Source organism: Neolamprologus multifasciatus, chromosome 23, assembly GCF_963576455.1.
Source record: "Neolamprologus multifasciatus chromosome 23, fNeoMul1.2, whole genome shotgun sequence".
Classification (NCBI taxonomy): domain Eukaryota; kingdom Metazoa; phylum Chordata; class Actinopteri; order Cichliformes; family Cichlidae; genus Neolamprologus; species Neolamprologus multifasciatus.
The window spans coordinates 31,051,155-31,075,446 of NC_140460.1; the positions used below are offsets into that span (position 1 = coordinate 31,051,155).

General features: G+C 41.3%; 1 protein-coding gene and 1 long non-coding RNA gene across 2 annotated transcripts; one reads left to right on the plus strand and one right to left on the minus strand.

The window, feature by feature from the left end:
• Positions 1-1,877: 1,877 nt before the first annotated feature.
• On the plus strand, positions 1,878-17,654 carry ptger2a (prostaglandin E receptor 2a (subtype EP2)). The gene is made up of 3 exons (XM_085151394.1): positions 1,878-2,050; positions 4,602-5,448; positions 13,535-17,654. Exons 2-3 carry the CDS (start codon positions 4,603-4,605, stop codon positions 13,796-13,798), a joined length of 1,110 nt encoding a protein of 369 aa, XP_085007520.1. The 5' UTR covers positions 1,878-2,050; position 4,602; the 3' UTR covers positions 13,799-17,654.
• Positions 17,655-23,333: 5,679 nt separating this feature from the next.
• Positions 23,334-24,292, minus strand: LOC146491982 (uncharacterized). The gene is made up of 2 exons (XR_014872363.1): positions 24,016-24,292; positions 23,334-23,850 (listed from the first exon to the last, which is right to left on the minus strand). It is a non-coding gene; the product is annotated as an uncharacterized LOC146491982 (long non-coding RNA).

Here is a 24,292-nt window from a genome sequence, read left to right on the forward strand (position 1 = left end):
AAGAAATCACGAGAGACTAACAATTTGTACAGCAGCTGTCAGCACTTTGACTGATGCCAAACTCCCAACAAAGGCTGTTTACCAGAGCAGCAGGCCATAGACTTTGTGGATCAAGACCTTGATCAATAATTGAAATGGTTCTAAATAAAGAGCAAAGACAGACAACAATGATTGCTATTTATAAATCCTTTGCTTGGATCAATATCCACTCACGGGTGGGGGTGTTACTTGAAAAATCTGGATTTGTAGGTTTTTTGTAGCTGAAAATTATGATTGAGTCTTTTAATTTGTAATGGTTAGGTGATCAAAGAAAGCATGAAATCAACTGTAAATTTAAGGGCAAAAAGTAGAAGGACTGGGAAATGACAAGAAAAAGGACATAATGGAAAAGGTGCTGAAAGAGAAAAGGTAGGAAAAAGAAAGGAAAGGAAACAAAATGGGAGCAGACAAGCTGTAAGGGAAGCGAAAGGTATTACAGAAAATAAAAGGGGAAGTTACAAGATCTACAATATGAAAGAGAGCGAGAGACAGAAAGAGTTTTTAAAAAAGGAAGAAAGACCAGGCAGGAAGGAAGAGTGTGTAAAATTTCTGTGTGTGAGCTGTGAAAACTGTAAATAACATTTAGAATTTGAGGTGTTGGGCAGGAGATTATAGGTGATACAGTTCTGTGGTTGCACGTGTGCTTTAGACATTCTGAGACTTTAGCTGATTACAAGACTTTTCAAACCAGAAAAGTCGAATTGTAAAAAAAAAAAAAAAGAAAAAGAAAAAAGAAAAGAAAAGAAAAAAGGTAAATGTAAAGAAGTCACTCACTGACCTGAAATCCCCATTGAGCTTAATCTTACAATGTCCAACGATGGCAACATGTTCCAATAAAGGCACATTATTGAATCTTGTTTGGCATTTATTCTGTTTTCTTCTTCTATCTGTTTTATCAAGTGATGTATTGGTTTTGGAATGGAATTTTTCTACAGTTTATTTGTTTGGTTTGTTTTGGTTTTTTTATACTGATTCATACGGGACAAACACTTTTATTCATCTTCTTGGGAAACTCACCTCAAATGTACGTTAATTTGAAGAAAAAAAACAAACCCCAAAAGAATACACAAACCCTACATATGGGAAAACAGACTTTGAATATCCTAATTGTACATTCGAGATAAAAGCAGGAGACACACAGACAGACACACACACACACGTCATTTTATCAGACAGGAAACAGTCCATGCTATAACTTTTCTTTCTGTTTTTAGTGTTGGGAACTCACCATGAATAATAATGCCATGTACATGTGAGGGTGTTTTTAGTTGTTTAATGAAATATTGCTTTAGGGACTTCAGAAAGAAAGGGAGCAGATTACATTTTTATATAATTACCTCACATTAGTGCTACAGCTGTTTGTTTAAAAAAAGAAGAATTAACATAGTATCCCAAAATAGCTGCTTGTCGCATTTAAAAGTCTTGTGTACAATCTGGAGAGTGGCCATGTTTCTAAAAACATTGTAAGCCAGTTGAATGCTAGTGTGAAACCCCTTCTTCATTAAATAACCTATTTGTTAGTATAATGCAGCATTTCCGAAAATAAAGACATATAATGTTACAAACAATGTTGATAATTCGCTTCTGTGGTACTTTCTTTAACTTAGGAGTGATCGGTTGTCATTCTTACCAAAGTGAAGCTACATTATATATCCCCGTCATGTGACTGCAGTTTGACAGACAAACTGAACGAAGATGTTCTGCAGCTGAACTCACAGTGAGCGCTATTTAACAGTATTTTTAAGGTAAGGCTTGCACGGGCACGCATTCACTGCGTGGGTGGACCTTTTGATTGTGACGTCACCGCACGATTCCCTTTACCCGGGTCCACGCATGCCTGACTCTCACAGCAGCGCGCGCCTCGCTCTCACACCAACTTACCTTGAATCCAGAGTGAAAGAAGCGGGAATATACGGTGGGTATTTTCTTGATTTTTTGCCTGCATTGCGACTCGACTGGGACATTGATAAACGACAAACTTCTACACTAGTGAAGGGAAGTCAAAAAGCAGGTGAGAACTTAATTTTTTTGGATGTGTGTTGCTTCTGTGAGGGACAGTCCCGTTGTTTTCTTGAGTGTGAATGATGTAACTGAAAGCCTTCGTCACATGCTTCAAACATCATTTTTACCAATTAAATAAATACTTTGAAACCAGACAGCAGACCTGCCTTGTTTACAAGAAGTCATCGATATTAAATTAAACGGAAGCCGGCTTGTTTGTTTTCATTAAAGCGTGTTAATTAATAAAGTCACAGTTTTCCAGAATTTTCGCAACGTTTTAAAATAGAAGTGAAGGCATTCACACCCACAGAAAGTCATGCAAACGGCGCAAATGTGCAATATTAGTGCAGACGTAGACTTTGAAAAATCAGCACAGCTGTTGTAAAAGTAACTGTGTAAAACCTTGAGATACGCTTTCTGATTTTCTGCCTGTCAGCTGATATCTCTTAACTGCTGAGGATAAAGAGGAACAACTTTGAGTTTCACAATTCCAAAAGATATACTAGTGGAATTTTTGCAAATGTAAAAAAGGAGAAATGGGGGAAAAGAAAATCTTCTTTTGCGCACAGCATGCGTGCGGTCAGTAAGGTCAAAGTCCTACAAACATCAAGTGTGCGCCATGTGTTATCAGCGTTATTGGCTTCAGTCAAAATGGTGTGAATTTAAATGACACCAGTAAATATACTTGGCAGCCAACACTGGATTTTCTTGGACCAGTGAGCGGAAGTTAAACAAATGAAAGTTATTTTGAAACTGCTGGAACGTAGCGCTCATAGAGCATTCCCTAAAGCTGAGTCAGAATTCAATTTGCTTGGCAGTGAAGATCATGTGTTGAGGTTCATGTTCCCTCATCATGTCAAAATGAACATTAAAACCAACAGTTTTAATGCGGTTGTCGAGTGGTTTAGTACAGGAAAACATGATTTCTTTCTTGTCTTATTAAGCCACAACTGTGACACAGAGTTTGAGACACCTGCTGGAGCTGCATGCATTACTTCTGTTAGCTCAGTATATTTTATGATATTGCTCTGTTGTTAAAGCCAGTATTTTATCATTTACATTACACACATAAATCAACAAATCTTTGTATTAAAAGTCCTGGATAAGAGATTTGTAGGCCTCTAGTTTTTCCTTTGCATAGACTTGAGTCTGTCTTCAACTGCCAGCAGTTCGGTTTCACCCACAAAACACATGAGCAACTGCAAACATGAAAGATGACTATGACTGGGCGTAGTTGAGTTATGTAGCATGTTTGTTTTTCTCTGGAGGGGAATCTATCATGCTCTTTGATTTTATTTGTCATCATACACTCTATTATATCATTGACCTGACTTTAGCTTTTATGATGTCACATGGACACACATGGACATCCCAAAGATTCTGAGAGGTGTGAAGGTCCGGAGTCAGTGGTGGCCACAGTATGTGAAAATGATGTCTTGTGCCCCCCGAACTACTCTTTCACAATTTAAAAGGATAGTGTGTAGCTTTCGGGATATAGCCGCACAATCAGGGAAGAAAGAAATGAATTCATGGAAAAATCATTAAGCATATTTAGGTAATCATCTGACCTATTTTTTTTTCTGGGCGCATGAAGTAACCTCAGATCATAACACTGCCTCCACAGGTTTGTAAAATAAGCACTATGCATGATGGGCTCATGATATGTCTCATTTCTTACCCTGATGTTCCGATTACCCTGGAACAGGGTAAAACTGGGCTCATTAGACCACGTGACTTTTTTTCTACTGGTGTAGAGACCAATATTTACACTCCCTATCAAATTGAAGCCTTTCTTCTGCTTAGCTTCACTGATAAGTGGTCTTTTTAGGGCTACATAGCTCTGGAGAACCAATCTCTTGAGTTCTTTACATAATATGTGTATGAAAGTGCCTTTCTTGCAATGTATTACACTTGCATTACACATTCCTCTTTACTCGACTTAAAAGAATGCACTATGGAATGAAATTAGATGCCGGAGAAAGTAATTTGACTGCTTGGCATATTACTTTCTCATTACTCTGTAAAACATAATTACATTTTACTTATAAACACAAAGCCAAACAAAGATGAAAACCAGCCTAAAAATTAAAGTAGAATCGCCACAGTAATTCTATTTTAGAAACAAGAACAGGTAGAAATGGAGGCTGCAAGCTGATGGCCCATCAGTGTGGAAATTCGGGGCCTGGTTACTGTGCTGGAGTCAACATGGACTCGGCTTTATCATCACTCTGGGTTCTTGGCTAGATTTGTGTTTGCATGCTGTCTGTGCAGGTGCTTGCAAAGAGCTGAAGTTGTGTTAGCCTTATAATGCAGTCGGTACAGTAATTTACTTTACTGCATTATAGAAAACTCTAATATGATTACAGTCAAGCGTTACTTTGTAATCACGTTACTTTGTAATCACGTTACTTTGTAATCACGTTACTTTGTAATCACGTTACTTTGTAACTTTGTAACATGTTACATACAACAATGTTTTTAATCTAACTGAATTTGTTACTGAAAAATTTGTTGTCAAGACTAAGTCTCACAGATCTCTTTTCCTCTTTTTGGTTTAACAGGATGGGTGAAAGCAACTGCTCAAGGATAGATGTAGACAACGATACATGCCACTTCAAGCACCACATTAACCCTCCTGTGAACCCCCTGATCAGCGCCTCCATGTTTGCTATAGGCATCTTTGGAAACGTAGCTGCCCTGGTGATCTTGGAAATACGGCGACGCAGGAACGTAAGGAGTGGAGGCACGTGGCAGCGCAGCTTGTTCCACATCCTCATCACATCATTGGTGGTTACGGACTTGACTGGAACCTGTTTGATCAGCCCGTTGGTGCTGCTTTCATACTCGCGCAACTTAACCCTGATTGGTATGAGGCCTAAAACTTGCAGCTTGTGTTCATACTTTGGTGCCAGTATGACCTTCTTCAGCCTGGCTACCATGTTGCTCCTCTTCTCTACAGCGCTAGAAAGATGCTTTGCCATTGGGTACCCCTACCTGTACAGCCGGCATGTCACCAAGAAGAGTGCATACATCACAATATTGCTGGTGTTTTTGTTGTGCACAATATTCTGTCTCCTCCCTTTTGCTGGATTTGGGAGATATGTACAATACTGCCCGGGCACATGGTGCTTCATTGACATGAATGCAGTGAAACCACAGAACAAAGCCTATGCCATTCTGTATGCCACTATTATGCTGGTGCTCGTGGTGGCCATTGTAGTGTGTAACGCCTTTGTGGTGTACCAGCTGTATAGGATGTACCAGCGCCGGAGGAGAAATGGCACAGCGATGTCCACAATGAGATCCAACAGTGAGCGCAAGCTTCTGTCCATGTCAGAGGAGGTGGAGCATCTGATCATGATGGTCGTCATGACCGTTATCTTTATCATCTGTACACTACCACTAGTGGTAAGTGACAATGGAGTGTTGTTCTGCAAATGACCTTTGTTCATCAGTTTGTTTGGGCTGAACTGAATCCGTGGGAGCCATTCATGGCCAATTCAGGTTTTTTTTGTCTCTTCTTTTGAGGAGACCACTCTACAGGTGGATGAATCTACCAGAGGTGGAGGATGGACTTAACCATGTTGTTTATTGTCTTATGTAGTCTGGGAGTTAACTGAATGTTAGGGCGGGTGTTTTTTTTCTCTGTGGTGGGGTCAGATGGGCACTGGGGTCCTTTTCCCCCCATCCCTAAATATTAGGGGTGCAACGATACACAAAATTCACGGTTCGGTTCGGTTCGATATTTTTTCGATACAAAAAATGTTCATGCTTTTTTAATTTGTCATTTATTAAAATTATAAATATATATTTTAACTCAAGAGTACAGTTTTTAAATGTAATGTTGCTGAAACAACAAAATAATAAAAATAAATAAATAAATAAATCTATCTGATCGAGGAATCACTCATCTTTGGAAAAGAGAGTTTATTACAGAGAAATGTCTCTTTCCAAAATAAAAGCTATACTATACGCTTCTTCTGGGCTATATTCTCAGCAGCATATTAAACATATCAGGTCCCCATAAGGAGAATCATGTGCTAACGGCTGTCTAAATGACTCGGCTAAAGTTTGTAGCATTCGTGCTTGTTTTTTTTGTCTGCTTCCACTTGTCTTTGCACTAGGATGATGTCGGAGTAAATGTGCCGTCATATTCGTTGTGTTCCCACTAGTGCTGTCAGCGTTAATCTCGTTGAAATGACGTTAACGCCACAACACGGCAAATCTCCGTTAATGAGCTACTGCGGATCGCCCCGTGCGTGCGGCTGGACGGCGTCAACACGTTAACAAGCTAACTGCGCTAACGCACTAGTTCCCACCAATGTAATTGAGCATTGCTGGCACATCCCACATACTGTTTTACTTTTGTCCATGACGGGCTTACCTTCAGGGTCATACTTCACATGAAGACCAAAATAGTTCCAAACGCCAGATCTGAATGAGGGTGGGGGAGGTTCAATTTGCCATGTTGCAACTAGCTTTGCTTCTGTCTAGCTAGCTTGCGCTGCTCTCAGTGGATCTGCGCTCCACAGTGCAGCCTAGCCGGAGTAGTCGAACGCAGATCCACCGAGCGCTCAACACAGAAAGCATCGTCAGAAGAAAAGTTGATAAAGTAAATTAAAAATTTTGTATTGTTCGATACATATGCGTACCGAACCGAAAGCACTGTATCAAACGGTTCAATATCGATACGAGTATCGTTGCACCCCTACTAAATATGTCCCTTCTCCCACTTAATCACAGCAGCGAGTGGGGACCAATAGGAAGGGTCAACGCCTCCTTCCGTAGACAAAATAAATAAATAAATAAATACATTTTTTTTTCTTCAATGCCTACAATTTTCACTGCAGTTTTTGTGCTACATTGTTGGTCATGCAGGCTTACAGGCTAGTCTTTTTGGACACTTTATATCCTTTATACACTTTGGTGATAGTGATATTTTGGTTAGAGTACTTGTTATTAGGTTCACACTGTGTCACATTACCTTAATACTACACTACCACTATTTCAGACCTCTTAGAACACAAACCACGTTCCACTTATACAAAATTAGAGACAATGTTTAGGTATTTACAAAAGGAAAGCGAAGTACTGGCTTAGCGGTTTGACTGATATGCAACTCATGTATATGTGTCTCTTTTCAGCTTATCTGATCTCGAGTACTGATTGAAAGATAAAACTGTTTTTTGTTTTGTTTTTTTTAGCCTGGTTGCTGAAAAACTGCTATCTTATCAGATGTATGTCAAAATGTCACCCACAGCCAATACTGTTTATTGTGTGAAGTCTGATACATATGCAAATGTAACCGTTTCTCTGTGGACACGTGGTGGAAATGCAATACTCATAAACATTGCAGTAGATTATCGGTTGCTTTGATGCCAATATGTAGACAGGAATTTCTGTAGTGCCTTTGTAAAGCTGCTGCCTATTTTAAAGCCAGAGATGATGCACTTCAGTTTGTGTACAGGGGCTTGCTAAAATATTCACATCTTTTCTTTTTTAACTTTTTTTTGTTGTCTTGTTTTGTTTTTGTTTTTTTTGTTAAGCCACGTAACACTGGCCTGTGAATCATTCAAGCATACAAAACTGCGTAACTCAAGGGATAAACCAGTGTTTTGTCTACATATCAGAAAACTTTGGTATCTTTAGGCACTTTGCCGCTAAGCAGCTACAGCAGAGAAATTGTGTCTGAAACAGTTATCCCCGATAAGGATAAGCGGAAGATAATGAATGGATAGATGCATGGATGGATGCATGAATAAAATAGACTGGCGAGTTTTTCAGGGTGTTTTCCAGCATGCGCTGCACTAACGGCTATGTTGAATGATCAGCCAGAAATTTGTGTTGAGCCACGCCTCCACAAGTGCTTCCTGCCCGACAAACTTATGCTATGCTTTGCTCAAAACAGCAGGAAACTGCATGGCACAAGCCATAGAAAAGACTGGGTTTCAGAGCGCAGCACAGCACATGCCACTTCCTATGTGAAAGGTTTTATTACAGCTTGGCCAGGCTTCTGCATTGCCACAACTCTGAATTACGAAATTATTAAATTAAAAATAAATAAATCCAAGATATTTATAAAGCTATTTATGATCCCAAGCTATATTTTTCCTAATGATTTCTTCCATCACATATTGATTCACATATTTAGGGATAGCTCAGTAGGTAAAGTGGTTGCCCCATGATTGGAAGGTTGGGGGTTCAAATCCACTGAACAGCTACCCTGAAGTACCCCTGAGCAAGGTACTGTCCCTACACTGGTGGCTGCCCACTGCTTCACTGGGTGAATGGGTTAAATGCAGAGGAATAATTTCCCTACGGGGACTAACACATAAACGTTGTCATTATTATTATACTCAAGTTTTATTTAAATAGTGAGTAGATAATGAAATGTCCAAGACTACAATCCAACCCCACCCGACCCCCCCCCCCAAAAAAAAAAAAAATCGAAGAGAAGTTATGTTTTAAGGTCAAGTTATCATCCCAAACAGCAGGCTTCACTTGCAGTATGCTTGGTAACTGGAAGCAACCTTTAAGATTTTATCAGTAATGTCATCAGAAAGCAATTTGGATTCAGGCTGTAATGAGAAGATCAGGAGTGTCTGTCTTTCCAAGTGCCATTAGAAATGTCACTTGTAACAACATCACAAATGTAACAACATCTGTGATGATTGCTCAGGGGATGGTAGTAAAACACCAAAAACAAAACCTCTATGTTGTTAGACTTTGTTATAGGATATTTCTGACTAGCTTAGCATCTTTACAAAGTAGACATATGAGAAAAATTTGATTTCCTAAGCGTCACTTTGTTCTTTAAATGCTAAACGAGTAGCTTTCCCAGCAGAATATGATGCCATGCACTTTGTTGCAGACATCGGTTATGTGCCAAAGTGCCATCCCGTGTGCTGTTGCTTCTCAGCTCTGACCGGAAATACCGAGTCATAACCTTCAGCTCTGCAGTGTCTGCCAAGTTGTGCATTATACTTAACTTAATATCAGCCACAATATAAAAAGCAGACGACGCCAAGGCGGAAGCCACTTTATGAACCGTGTTCTTACAAGCAGAGCCCTTCAGAGAGTGTTCCTCAAGGAGTATTATTCATTTAAGTTATTGTTTGATCGTTATGTAAATCCCTCAAATTGTCACACATCCACTCACTTAAAATTTCTAGTGCTTTTGTAACATAAGCTATTCATACACAGGACTTTTAAAAAATGTCTTTAACACTAATGAGGAACATAATCATCACAGGATGCCGTAAAACTGAACATTTTGATAGCTTCTAATTGTGTTAATGAGAATCAACTATCAGACAACTGCAGCCAGATGTAGAATTCTGTAGGCAGGTACAAGACACTGAGATCAGGTTTCTTCACTGCCTCAACAGGCAACTAAAATTTAACAACTACATTTGTAAGTTTGCTAAATTCCAAATAAATGAAGAGTCAAATTTTGGTGGTTTCATTTTTACTGGAGAGAGATAAAATAAAAATATGTATTTGATTATGTATATCGCCAGAACTGGGTTGCCTTTTTTCAGTCCGTAGAACCATTTAAAGATTTTTATCATATTCTCTGAGTAAATAGTTTTCACTTAGTTGGGGATAATCCGCTTTAATTACGTGTTACCCATAGTAGTCTTTTTTTAACACCATCAATGATGCAGTATTGCCTTCTAGCAAGAAAGTAAACTTACATGTGTTGATATCAGTTTAAATGTATGTTATATGTTGAACATTTTCAGTGCTTTTCCTGGTTTCAGATGGCGCTTCTTAACAAGAAGTCAAACTCTTGAACTCCACCAGACTACATTGACAAAACTGCTAATTTTACCATGCAAACCTGATTAGTTAGGGTGTATGATTATGGTGACTTGATGGCTTTATTTAGATGCAAACCTATTCTGTATTTTTTTAATAGAAAAAAAGTTGGTGATTCTGTTGGACAGACTGCATCTTCACGTTAGTCATGTTCAGCTATTATGCGGCAACAATTTTAAATGGCTGAGTCATCAGACTTTTTACCACCGCTCGCTGAAGTCTTCATAACATTAGTTTCAAACATATTATTCTTTTAACGAATAACATCTGTATTTATAAATCACTTACTTGTAGCTGTCACAGTCATGTCTCCTGTCCTCTCCTGTCTTCATATTTCTACAGAATGGTCACAATAACCCACAGGAATATGTAGAAAACTTTTTACCACATATCAGTCTAGAGGCACACAAAGTGATCTTACAGAGAGCGAGATAGTCCCTTATTTTAAAAGCATCAAGTATAATTCTCTTTCTTGTAATATTGTATGGACAGAGGAGGATGTATTTTACCTCTTAAATGACATCACATGCACAAGAACAAGAGTTGCCCACCATATAGGACGTGATACAGCCCATGGTTGCTATGTAAAAATGTGCTTCCTGACTGGTTGACGATGGTGTCTAGAAGTTTTTGGCGGTCGCTTGGGTGAAGTTTGATGCAAAGAAGTAGTTGCACCAAAAGCTTCATTGCTTTGGTTCCTAGCAGATTGCCATAGTTGCCTGTAGTTTTTCATGTTGGCCTGCAAATACTAGCCGAATGTTAGTGCAAATTATCAAGTGCAGCACACATTGAAGATGGAGGTTTGCCTTCAAAGTAGAGTCATACGTTAGCATTCAAGCCAAGTGATAAAACTGCTACCTTTTTCACTGATAACATCTGATGTTGTGACTGTCATCACTGAGCAGTTCTCTAATAATGACTGTAGTTCAAGAAGGTGGGGCTTGAATAAATATTTAAGGTTTTTCATGTTTGCAAAATGGTTGTGAGATTCCCAAGGACACAATGATATACTGTATTTACTCTTGGGTGTCCAGATTGCAATGTGAGACCACAGTCAGGATATCAAATACACACAGCCACATGGCAAGATCATATTACATTTTTCTGCGGATATGAAATCGTGGACAGATGATGTGGTTATCTGTGATCGCATTAAAAATTGAAAACGCTAGCCAACATTAATAAGTAACACGATAACATGAGGGCAAAATTAATAATGTCACCACCTCTGACTCAGTATCTGCTCAGCATACACTGTGGCTGTGTAACATTTTGCTCTTCGAAATGAAACTAAAACAGATGACATTAGTTCTCTGATCAATACCCTCAAAGACTCACAACACCGCTTTTATTAATATACTTCCTGTTGGTGCTGTGAGAGAAACGTGGGCTCACGGTGAAAGTCTGACTTCTGTCTCCTCGCATTCTCGTTTCTCACACATGGTGAAGGCTGTCACTAATCAGAGTAATGATCCCATCTGGCTTTGTTTAAAATGGCACTGGGGTTTGCACTTAAAGAACAGAACACGCAAAAGGCACATTTTGTGTTTTATTCCAAGGTTGTTCACATTGTTCCTTCATCATTTGTATTTTTGAAATACATGCTGATTTTTCTTACACCTTTTCATGCAAATTACTCCTTATTTCCAGGTGATAAATTGAGTGCTCTCATAGGTGCCAACACAAATGTAGAGTGGAAAGTAAATAAAAACTTGCAGATAGCAATAAAAAAAAGGAATTTCAGAGAAAGAGAAAAGGGTGGGTGGAGGACAGGAAGTGAATAAGAGAAGCACTGTTAGGGAATACAGTGAGCAAAAATATAAAATATTAGGAGGTTATTGTTTCTTGTTATTTGATCCTTTTAACTGTATATTGTTCCCCTCGATCCCCGAGAGAGAGTAGCAGTCATTTCTAAACCTGCAGACTAGTCACAGCTTCCATGGATTGTATTAACATGCTGGTTCTCAACCTTGTGGTTATGTGCTGAGGGAATTTACTGCTTCTTCCTGCCAATAAAGGCAGTGGCTGATTTCACTGACATTCCAGCTGCAAAGGAGGAACTAATCAGTGTAATTTGATGCTCATTCTTGGCCTAAGGGTGCTAATGAAAACAGCTGTATTTAAAAGCTCAAGTACTTTATAATACATCAATTTTTCTACTACCTTTCTTTGATTTTGACTTTTGAACAAGGTTGGAGGTTGTAGACCGAGGCAGATAAAAATCATATGGTGAGCTTACAAAAACGGAAAAGATCTGAATTTGAACTCAGTCGAGTTTAAAAAGTGCTTCAGTTGGAAGCATGTTTCCTACCTGCAGATCATATGTTTGAGACTCTTTAGAGAGGATTTTTATCCAGACCATGTACAGCTAACCAAACTGCTTATTATTACCTAACCCTAACCAAGTAGTTAACTATATCAGTAGATATGTGATTGGCCTGAGAAATCTTTTTCATGCAAACAAAGTTAAAGGAGGGAACTTTATATCCTGGAACATAAAAAAAACAAAAAAGGAAAATTTATGTCCTAAAACACGGGGGGGACACGAGTACATCATGAACTATCACAAGAGTGTCTTAGAGTGTGATTTTAGTTTGTTTTTTAGGTTAGAAAGTACGGAGTTTCATTTTTAATATTTGGTCTTATCCAAACGGCCCGAAGTATCTATGTGCTTTGAAAATGGTGGAGATTTCTTGAATTATTGGTAGGATGAGCTAAAAAAACTGAAATATGTAAGCATACTTTGATTTTATTGTTATTTTTGTCTGTAAACTGATTGAATGGCTGTAAGCATGAGAGCCCATATTTGGGAGTTGCAAGAAATTCAAATATTCTTCCTGATGTAGAACATTAGTTAGTAAAAATATCTGGTGTGTGCATTACTAGGGATAAATTGTAGTGCTATTTATTTTTGAGAAATCAGTTATGCAGACTAAAACCGAAACAATTAAAACTATGCACAATAGGATCAGGTTGTAAGATAAACTGAGCCCAAATTATCATTGGTTATTATGTAATCTAGTTTAGATCTGGGCTTCTATCCTCAGCCTCTTGTGTAAGTGGAGACCATTTCTCCACCTTTTTAAAAATTTACAGCACTCGCACTAGTCCACTCGCCAGCAACATTTTCGCTGTTGGTAGATTGCTATCATGCTAATCTCACTGGAAGAGAAACAAAGAAAAAGTCTCCAGTTTCTTAGATGTCCCAACAGTATTTCCTCAATAATCAAAATAATCAATATATAGTAGAGCCACAGATTCTGCATAGATAAATAAATAAATGGGCTAGTATAAGCGGATGTGATTTTGCTAGCTACAGCAAAAACATGAAACATGAACATTCGTAGTATTTTTTTACCACTTTTATTCTACAACATTGGCTTTCTTGTAATTTCTTCTTTGGATGTTGGCTGGCTTTTGCACTGTTCACTGTCAAGATGATTCCAAACCTCTTCCACATGCAGGCAGCATTAAATTAAAATTAAGGCAAATTCAGCCCCCTATATCAAACTGTCTTTATGTGATGGTTTACTATTAAAGGCTTAATGTTTGATTTGGAACCAGGATGCTAGCTGTGGTGTGCCTTTCTCTCATGATGTTCGCTTTGAGATTGTACCTTGGAATCTTCATAATCTCTCTATCCTCACTCCTTGCTTCCTCTTTCCTCCCTCAGATTCGAGTGTACATCAACTACAATGGCGAGAATGATCACCCCTCAGACCTGATTGCTCTCCGCTTCATCTCCGTCAACTCCATCGTTGACCCCTGGGTCTTCATCCTACTCTCCCCTGGTGTTCAGCACTTTTGCTGGACCTTTGTCTGCCAGTCCACCCTGATAGCCCAGAGGGGATCTGTGTTTAAATCCTCGCTGGCTAAAGAAAATGCCAAACTAGAACTGTCTCGGCCAACGCTGATTGATTCAGTAAAAAATATGTGACTGCAGCAGTGCTTTGCCATCACTTGATATTTATGTTTACTGGACATGAAAGTAGACTGTGCGCTGTCCTACCTGAGCACCCAAGCTGCAGAAGTTTGCTGGGTCACAGCAGTGTTTCTTTTGGGTAATGGTCCATGCCATCAAGCTGATAAGAACTTCTAAGCAGCTTTATCAGTTTCGGGCCGTCTCTTGCCAATTACTGGGCATTTCCATACACTTCTAGCATTTCAGCTAAATGCACACGGACTTCTCCGGAGATTTTGTCTCCCTCATGACTTGCATTCTTTATGAATGAAAGAAAAATGGCTGCTGATGGGAAAGGAAATATCCAAAGTTTGGCAGTGATGTCATAGACAATCTGCACGTACGTTACAAATATTGATCACTGGTATTATGATACTTCTCTTATCAACCCTGAGAGTCTAAACCTCGTACTTTAATCTAGGCTGCCAGATTGATGTTAGAAAAGTCAAAGGGCAGGATGCCTACAGAGTCTTAGATTAAGGTATCTTTTAACCAAAAAAGGTAGAGAGCTACAGTATTTATTTTTTATGTATAGTGTGTAGTATACAGGATACACTACCATGTTATTAACAACAAGGTTTTCATGTGCAAATGCAGCTGTATTTTGATTTAAGCTTCTTAAACTGTTAAGGAAAAGCGGATCAATAATCTCATGACACGTGGCTGTTATTGTAATGCTTTTGATGCACTTTATGAACTTAGGGTACTTTTTAAAATGGGTCTTATTAATGACAAAATAATTAAAAATAATGTGATCAAGTTAATTTTCCAGACTAGGTAGGTTTATATGTTAACTATTATAGCATAAACTTACCTTTTCTGCCTTAAATAATACTGTAGATTAAATTATGTCAGCTGTGTGATTTGTAAAGAAATGGCTGATTACATTCAGTATTTATCACTAATGGCAAACAGTTATTGGCAGCAGTTCACTAAATACACGTGCAAATGCATCTTTATGCACAATGCAAAGAATATGCAGTGGCCACTTATAAATGCTGTCTCAAAGTTTTCATTATAAATATTTACACAACAAATATCTGAAGTCTTGAGCTTTAGCCCTACATCTACATCAGCTGGTTTGAGATGATACCCTTTTACACACCTGTTTGGCGAATATGTACCGCGCCACGCCATTTATTGGGTTTTAGTCTGGCTAAAGTTGCTATGTATCCAACTCATCTCTACCCAACTCCACCTTCTAAGCCGATGATGTGATTTTTGTTTTATTTGTGTTTGCTATGTCCTATTTGGGGTCGTCTTCTAGCTTTCCATAAACAGTTGTGTTCAGAACTTCTCATGGACATGAATTTCATAGTTTGGGGCGTTTAATGATTTCTTTGAATTTATCTTTATTTTTATAGTGTGGAACGACTGTAACTTTAAATGGAAAGGTGCTTTGAGTGTTCAGGTAGAAAAAAACTGTCCATTTAAATGTTATAAACTTGCCTCATTCACACAAGCAGTTTTTCTGTGCTTCTCAAAGTTCTTTCTATCTAACGTTGACACACATTTTCTAATTTATGCATAAAACTTTTTACAGAAGAGGATAAGGGCATTGGGGGTAAAACAGCGGGGAGGTCTTTTTTTTCTCCCCCAGAGTTCTGAGAAAAAAGTCGGAATTCTGAGAAATTTAAAAAAAAAAAAAAGATGTCCCAATTTTTTTGTTTTTTGTTTTTTTCCTGTAGCCCTAATCCCCTTCCATAACTTTTGACTATAGTGGTTCTGACTGAAATACAGTTAAATAAAACTTTACTGTAACTCAAGTAGCCTAATATGGCAACTTGACTTGCTCATATAAAATTAAGACATTGTAGAGGGGGTGGTGTCTCCTACAGTAACAGTCTGGTGTTGAAACAAGACATCTTTTTAAATTAGGGCTCACAGCTAAGATCCTCTTAGAAATTCAGCTGGTAGAGCAAAGGTTTCCAATGTAAGTTTCCTTTCAGGTCCTTAAAAATTGTACCCTGCATTAGTCATTTTGCAGTTAGCCTACACAGGTCACGTGCTTTACTGATCAGCCACCCACCATTACACAACAGTGATGTCACTTTTAGCAAAGCAGCTGAAATCAGATGACTACTGATTTTCCTGGAAAAAGTGGGTAGTATTCTCCACTTTGTTTTTTTTTGTTTTGTTTTTTTTGCAGACTTTCAGTGGGATAAAAAGTTATATGTGGTTGAATTACACAATATCTTTCTTTTAAAGGAACCCTAATAAAATGTGGAATCCGGGAATAAAATGAAGCTACTGCAAACTTCTGCCTGCTCTCCTGCCATTATCTCTCAAAAAAAGGGAAAACTCTCCCACTGACGTGACTGGGTTTAGGAATTGAAATAGTTTGGTGCTCAAATGAGTACAAAGTGGAAAAATGTTCACAGAAATGTGTGGTAAAGGCCAGGAGATTCAGTGAGCATCAGTGTGAGAATTGCCCGTTGTGTTGTTAAAATCTGCAGTTTATTGCCTCTGCTGGTATGTTGTTGATTCTTAGCTCAGGCTCAATATGTTCAGTGTTTACGACAGAGACTTACTGCTTCCTGTCAGTGGTAATGTGTTCTTTCTGTGTGCGCTAATGCCATTGTGTTCTCTTGTGATTTTGAGAATGAGCGTGTGTATGTGAGTCTTTGCGTCAGTGTGCCTGTGATATGTATCAGCTTGTGTGACAGACAGCAAATGTAATGTCAAACCTGAATGCTACCTACCTGGATTTTTCTGTAATTAAGTACTGTAGATGAAATTGAATGCACTGAGCGCACAAGCTTGTGTGTGTGTTTTATGGCTTGTGTAAATAAACATCTCATCTACCAAGTATTCTGAGCAACCAGATTTGTAACTTTTCTCACACACACACACACACACACACACACACACACACACACTTTTTATATACAGTATGTGGATGGGTTCCAGATGTAGACAACAGAGTCAAATATGGCAGCTCAAACTAGATACCAAGACTGTCTGCTTTGTTTATGATCAGCTCTCTTACTTTTGGATGCAACGTACAACCATATATGCTATGTTATAAAGGTGCTAAAATATCTGTCCTGGTAAAGCAGAAGACGATCAGGACAAAGCGGGTAGATGAATGCCCTTGTTTGAGAGGGAAAAAGTCTGACCTGCACAGGCCCATGATCACTGCAGAAGTACTAAACAACTGTGAAGTAAATTACTAAATCGAGTTTGCAAGTTTTCATTACCAAATTATATGGTTTAATCTAACTCATAGTTACAGTTTATCAATAGAATTCAATTGAGGGGCCACAGTGATTTTATTGGGCTACTCTACCCCTGAGGCCTGTTCAAACGTGTGTTTAACCAAGTTGAAACCACTGAGGCAGACTAAATACAGCCTGAGAACGAGTGCAAAAATCTTTAACATATTTTGGAAAATTCTGCAAGTCCTACATTGAGCCTTTGCCTCAGATTTGAGACAAAAACCGGTGTATTTTATTGAAATGTGTGATTATTCATTTAAATTTATTCTTAGACACTCCAAAGGCCATTTAACTAATGTTTGCTTTTGAAGGTAATATTTCAGCGTGCACCCAAATGAATTGTGGAATGCAAATGGAAAAAGATCGCTCCTGCTTTGGGCCAAAACGTATGCAAGCATGGGTGAATAACTTTACACAACAAGGCCCCAACTATTTAAATAAGAACCTTTTTGCCATCATGTAACAGTGCTAACCAACATACTGTGTTGCTAATTTATTCTTAGCTGGGTAATGGCAGAAGAGCACTTGATCTGCTGCAGCTTTGTCCTAAATGAGAGGTGCTACTGCCCAGAAAATGTGAATAATATTTGAACAAGTCAGAACAGGAAACACTGGTACAGTGCTGAGAAAAAATATCTGCCCCATCCAGGTTTCTCTTTTTCTTCTTCTTCTTCTTCTTCTTTTTTTTTTTTTTTTGGGGGGGGGGGGGGGGCATATTTATCAAACTTAAATGTTTTACATTGCTAAACAAATTTTCATATTAGCCAGAGCTAACCCAAATAAATAACAAATTGCAATTTTTCAATGTTGCTTTAATTTATTAAGTAAAAACAGCTATCCAAAAGCAGTAAAGCAGCCGAAGGCCATCACACTACCACTAGCATGTTTGCCGGGGGATTACATTTTTCCATGGTGGCCAATGTGGACAACACAGTGGAACCAAGCCATTAACACAGTACTTTCATTTTTAGGACATTTGGAACCACAATATATAATAATGTTCCATTAAAACATCAGCAGTCAGTGTGTATACCAACTTGATTTAATGATAGTACATAAGACATGGTTTAATTACTAGAAACACACTAATTAGCAGTCAGGCACATCACAACCAAGTCCTCGATCTACAAACGTCAACCAATAATAAATGAATTCATGAGTCAGACCCACACTGTCATCACTGAAAGCTCACATTATTTGATACCACTTGATAGGAATGCCATTTCCCTTTATAATTACCTGTATTCCACCATGTGTTCTGTTAGTTAATGTCCCAACAACAAACGGCTAACATCCAGTCAGCAGACCAGACATCAGGAACACATTAGCCTTAACTAAGTTTATTCTGCAAAATTGAAAACTGATTAATTAGCCCTGTATGGTTAATTTGATAATCTCTTCTTGTTGTGTTTCAATTAGGTCAGAGGAAGGAAGGAAGAAGCTCCCATGTGTGTTTACTTTGTGTTTGTGTTTTATAGATTGCTAATTCCAGATAGTGGCATCGTAGTGCTGTGGGCTTGCCCGAAGGATGGTGGGTAGAATTACAAACGATACTGATCCACAGCTAGTAGGACTAGAAGACTGATCTGATTTCTCACATGCTGGAGGAAAATTAAAGCACAGGAGGCAGCGAGCTTGACTCACAAATCAGAAACCTCGATATGAGGTTCGGAGTGGAATAGGGAGACAAAAGCAGCAGCAGCAGATAAAAGCTAAAAGGAAGCTCAAGCTGAGTAATTACCAGGAAATGACAACAACTCAGGATTTTGAGGTCTAACCTCTTTCACATCTGAACGTGTGGGAAAAGTTGTGTTTGGTTGAAAGTACAGGCAGAAACGACAACAGTGTGGCCTGTGGTTCAAAGACTGTGAGGCCCAGAATTTCCATTTAAAGTTTTGGGGAAAACCACTTATTTTCAAACAGGCTATAGCCGTGTGTTTTCATTTCAGTTTTGGTGGGAACACGAAGACAAAAATAGACTGTCAAGATTCCTGGTTCTTATTTTGTCACAGGTGAAGTAAGATCATTTTGCATTTCCTGGTTGGTAGCTCGTAGCAAAATGCAGGGCAGATTCTTGGCAGTTGATCTTGCATTTTCAGCCCTGTCTCCGTTTATTTGGAACTTATTAGCTCTAAGTGGTGTTTATTAGCTTTGATTTTATTTTACTAGCCCATGTTTATGCTTATATTAAATACGACCAAAATTGCAAACACTGTAATGCGGTCAGTGTGTCCACAAGTAATTCCTGTAAGAGAAACGTTACGTCACACTTAGTTTCAGACTGTTCCTACTCTTGAATCTGCATAATGTCAACAGAGATCATAGGCTTAACATGAGATATAAGTCACAGAAGCCCCAATCCCCCACCCACCTTTATTTGCTTTACAAGAAAAAGTGAATCAAAAGGAAACTGGATTAAAGCAGGGGTGGCCTTGGAGGGAGAAGAGCTAAAAGTGGGTGAGGTGCTGCATCAAGGCCTATATAATATAAATAAGGATTATTCTGAACTGTGTTATACACCACTCTGCATTTTTACAGTGTGTCTTTTGTGGTTGAATGATGTTTAGGAACATTTGCTTTTAGGTTTCAGTAAACTTGTGGTTTACATCCCACCCCCCCTTTTTAACTTTGTGTAGCATTTCGAGTAAAACTCGAACCTGTTTCTAGATAACCACTTCCTCATGAGTAATATTGGTATTAGTCAACCAGCATTCCCATCATGTGTAATCACCCACTTAATTTCAAGTTGCTGATGAATAATCAACAATATTGCTTTAATATGCAAATTTCACACCTCATTAGTTCTGAGGAAAAACAAGTTGTTAACTTAATGAAAAAAAGTCATGCCTGAGCTTGTAGCTTTATTTCTGCCAGGAAAGAGTATGTATGAAGAATAGCATAGCAATCCCTTTCACTTCCCATTTGTTCTCGCTTATTGACTAATATATATATATATATATATATATATATATCCATCCATCCATCCATCCATCTTCATCCGCTTTTATCCGAGGCCGGGTCGCGGGGGCAGCAGCCTAAGCAAAGAGGCCCAGACCTCCCTCTCCCCAGCCACCTCCTCCAGCTTATCCAGGGGAACACCAAGGCGTTCCCAGGCCAGCCGAGAGATATAATCTCTCCAGCGTGTCCTGGGTCTGCCCCGGGGCCTCCTCCCAGTGGGACATGCCCGGAACACCAACCCCAGGAGGCATCCTTACCACATGCCCAAACCACCTCAGCTGGCTCCTTTCGATGTGGAGCAGCAGCGGCTCTACTCTGAGCCCCTCCCGGATGGCCGAACTTCTCACCCTATCTCTAAGGGAGAGGCCAGCCACCCTTCGGAGGAAGCTCATTTCCGCCGCTTGTATCCGTGATCTCGTTCTTTCGGTCACTACCCACAGCTCGTGACCATAGGTGAGGGTAGGGACGTAGATCGACCGGTAAATTGAGAGCTTCGCTTTTACACTCAGCTCCCTCTTCACCACGATGGACCGGTGCAGCGTCTGCATTACTGCAGCTGCAGCCCCAATCCGTCTGTTGATCTCCGGCTCCCTTCTCCCATCACTCGCGAACAAGACCCCGAGATACTTGAACTCCTCCACTTGGGGCAGGAACTCATCCCCGACCCGGAGTGGGCACTCCACCCTTTTCCGGCTGAGAACCATGGCCTCAGATTTGGAGGTGCTGATCCTCATTCCTGCTGCTTCACACTCGGCTGCGAACCGCTCCAGTGCGAGCTGGAGGCCCTCACCCGATGAAGCCAACAGAACCACATCATCCGCAAAAATCAGAGATGAGACTCTGAGGCCACCAAAGCGAAAGCCCTCTGCCACTTGGCTGCGCCTAGAAATCCTGTCCATAATAATTATGAACAGAACCGGTGACAAAGGGCAGCCCTGGCGGAGCCCATCACCCACCGGGAACGAGTCCGACTTATTGCCGGCAATGCGAACCAAGCTCTTGCAACAGTTGTACAGGGATCGAATGGCCCGTAGCAATGGGCCAGACACCCCATACTCCCGCAACACCTCCCACAGGACACCCCGAGGGACACGGTCGAATGCCTTCTCCAAGTCCACAAAACACATGTAGACTGGTTGGGCAAACTCCCATGCACCCTCAAGTATCCTCGAGAGGATGAAGAGCTGGTCCAGTGTTCCGCGACCAGGACGAAAACCGCATTGTTCCTCCTGTATCCGAGGTTCGACTAGCGGACGAACTCTCCTTTCCAGCACCCTGGCATAGACTTTCCCGGGGAGGCTGAGGAGTGTGATCCCCCTGTAGTTGGAACACACCCTCCGGTCCCCCTTCTTAAAGATGGGGACTACCACCCCGGTCTGCCAGTCCAGGGGTACTGCCCCTGATCTCCACGCAACATTGCAGAGGCGTTTCAAGCAAGACAGCCCTACAACATCCAGAGCCTTCAGGAACTCGGGGCGGACCTCATCAACACCAGGGGCTCTGCCACCAAGGAGTTGTTTAACTGCCTCAGTGACCTCACCCCCAGAAATTGGCGGGTCATTCCCCTCATCCCCAGACTCTGCTTCCTCCTCGGAAGACGCGTCAGTGGGATTAAGGAGGTCCTCAAAGTATTCCTTCCACCGCCTGACAATTTTCTCAGTCGACGTCAGCAGCGCTCCGCCAGCACTGTACACAGTGCAGGTAGAGCACCGCTTTCACATCCTGAGACGCCTGACGGTTTGCCAGAATCTCTTCGAGGCAGTCCGAAAGTCTTTTTCCATGGCCTCTCCGAACTCCTCCCACACCCGAGTTTTTGCTTCAGCCACTGCCCGAGCCGCATTCCGCTTGGCCTGTCGATACCTGTCGGCTGCCTCCGGAGTCCCACAGGCTAACCAAGCCCGATAGGACTCCTTCTTCAGCCTGGTGGCTCCCTTCACCTCTGGTGTCCACCATTTGGTTCAGGGATTACCACCACGGCAGGCACCAACCACCTTGCGGCCGCAGCTCAATGCAGCAGCTTCGGCAATGGCGACGCTGAACATGGCCCATTCGGACTCAATGTCCCTTGCCTCCCTCGGAATGCTGTTGAAGCTCTGCCGGAGGTGTGCGTTGAAGATCTCGCGGACTGGGGCCTCTGCTAGTTGTTCCCAGCACACCCTCACTACGCGTTTAGGTGCACCAGGTCTGTCCAGCGTCCTCCCCCGCCACCTGATCCAACTCACCACCAGGTGGTGATCAGTTGACAGCTCAGCCCCTCTCTTTACCTGAGTGTCCAGAACATATGGTCGCAGGTCTGGTGATACGATTACAAAATCGATCATCGACCTACGGCCTAGAGCGTCCTGGTGCCACGTGCACTTATGGACACTCTTATGTTCGAACAAGGTGTTCGTTATGGCCAAACTGTGATTAGCACAGAAGTCCAATAACAAAGCACCGCTCGGGTTCAGATCAGGGAGGCCGTTCCTCCCAATCACGCCCCTCCAAGTCTTGCTGTCGTTACCCACGTGAGCATTGAAGTCTCCCAGCAGGACAACAGAGTCTCCAGGTGGAGCACCTTCCAGCACCCCCCCCAGGGACTCTAAGAAGGCTGGGTACTCCGAACTGCCACTCGGCGCATAAGCGCAGATGACAGTCAGGACCCGTTCCCCGACCCTAAGGCGCAGGGAACAAACCCTCTCGTCCACCGGGAAAAACCCCAACGTACCGGCAGCAAGCCGAGGGGATATTAGAATACCCACCCCAGCCCGCCGCCTCTCACCAGGGGCAACTTCAGACTGAGACAGAGTCCAGCCCCTCTCCAGGAGACTGGTTCCAGAGCCCAAGCCATGCGTAGAGGTGAGCCCAACTATATCTAGCCGGTACCTCTCAACCTCATGCACTAACTCAGGCTCCTTCCCCACCAGAGAGGTGACACTCCATGTCCCTATTGCCAGTCTTGGCAGCCGGGGGTCAGTCCGCCAGGGCCTCCGCTCCTGGCCGCCACCCGGCACACAATGCACTCGACCCCCATGGCGCCTCCTGCGGGTGGTGGGCCTGCGGGTGGTGGGCCTGCGGGTGGTGGGCCTGCGGGAGGATGGGCCCATGTCTCCTCTTCGGGCTGTGCCCGGCCGGGCCCCATGGACTAAGGCCCGGCCACCAGACGCTCGCCCTCGGGCACCCTCCCCGGGCCTGGCTCCAGGGCGGGGCCCCGGTAACCCTATCCCGGGCAGGGTAAACTGCTCCCTCGGTGTTCTTTTCATAAGGGTCTTCTGAATCGCTCTTTGTCTGGTCCCTCACCCAGGACCAATTTGCCATGGGAGACCCTACCAGGGGGCAAAAGCCCCCAGACAACATAGCCCCTGTGTAACACCCCTTTCAACACTTGGGATACAGATTTAAATGGTTACCTGTGTGTTGGGCCAATAGCTGAGGTTCGACTACTGGAGCAGAGTGGATGACTAATGAAACGCTCAGAGAACTTGGTTTGATCAGTTTGTATTCACAATTAAAGAATCTCACATACATACAATGAAAACAATAACAGTACATGAAAGGAAAAATTGGGCCCAAGTCACGGAAAATAATAAACAAAACACACACACCCCCGGGGGATTTGACTCAGTCTCTCTCTTGTGTCAGCCGACACCCTTAAGTGTGAGTCCAGCAATGAGGATTCTCCTTGCAGGATGTGCAAAGGAGGAATGAAGTGCAAATCTGTCCTACCACTTAAGTAGAGTTTGTACAGTTCACGATTCGTCCAAAGAATTTAGTTCTCTTCTTAAAACAATCATCTCAAGGATCCTGGAGGGGTGGCTCGCCATCTTTGGACTGGATCATCACTGAACTGTACTCCCAAGTAAAAAACCTGACCTGTATAACACAGTCAGAATAACATTCAAAAATCTATATTTAGTCATTTATACATATATCCTTTCTTATGTTTCGTTCATACATACTAACAAATTTGCATTTTACCTTTCCAGTATACAGAAAGAATGACAGAATATTCCAAAACAGACAATGATAACTTCTTACCAAAGTAACCAATAAAATGGGCTCTCCTGGAGCTTCAAAATGGCGATGGTGCAGCGTTGTAGCACAACTACAAAGAAACATAACCCCATTTTCTTTAAACTGTATTCATCTCACAATGAACACAATTAAGGATTGATATGGGAACATATCAACATCTACAGCATACATATAACTTACAATCTTTACATGCATCGTCATAAGAAGCTAACAAACTCTAACATACAGTTTAATCCTTACAATCACACATGTACAGCCACATGGCTAATAGCAATAGCCG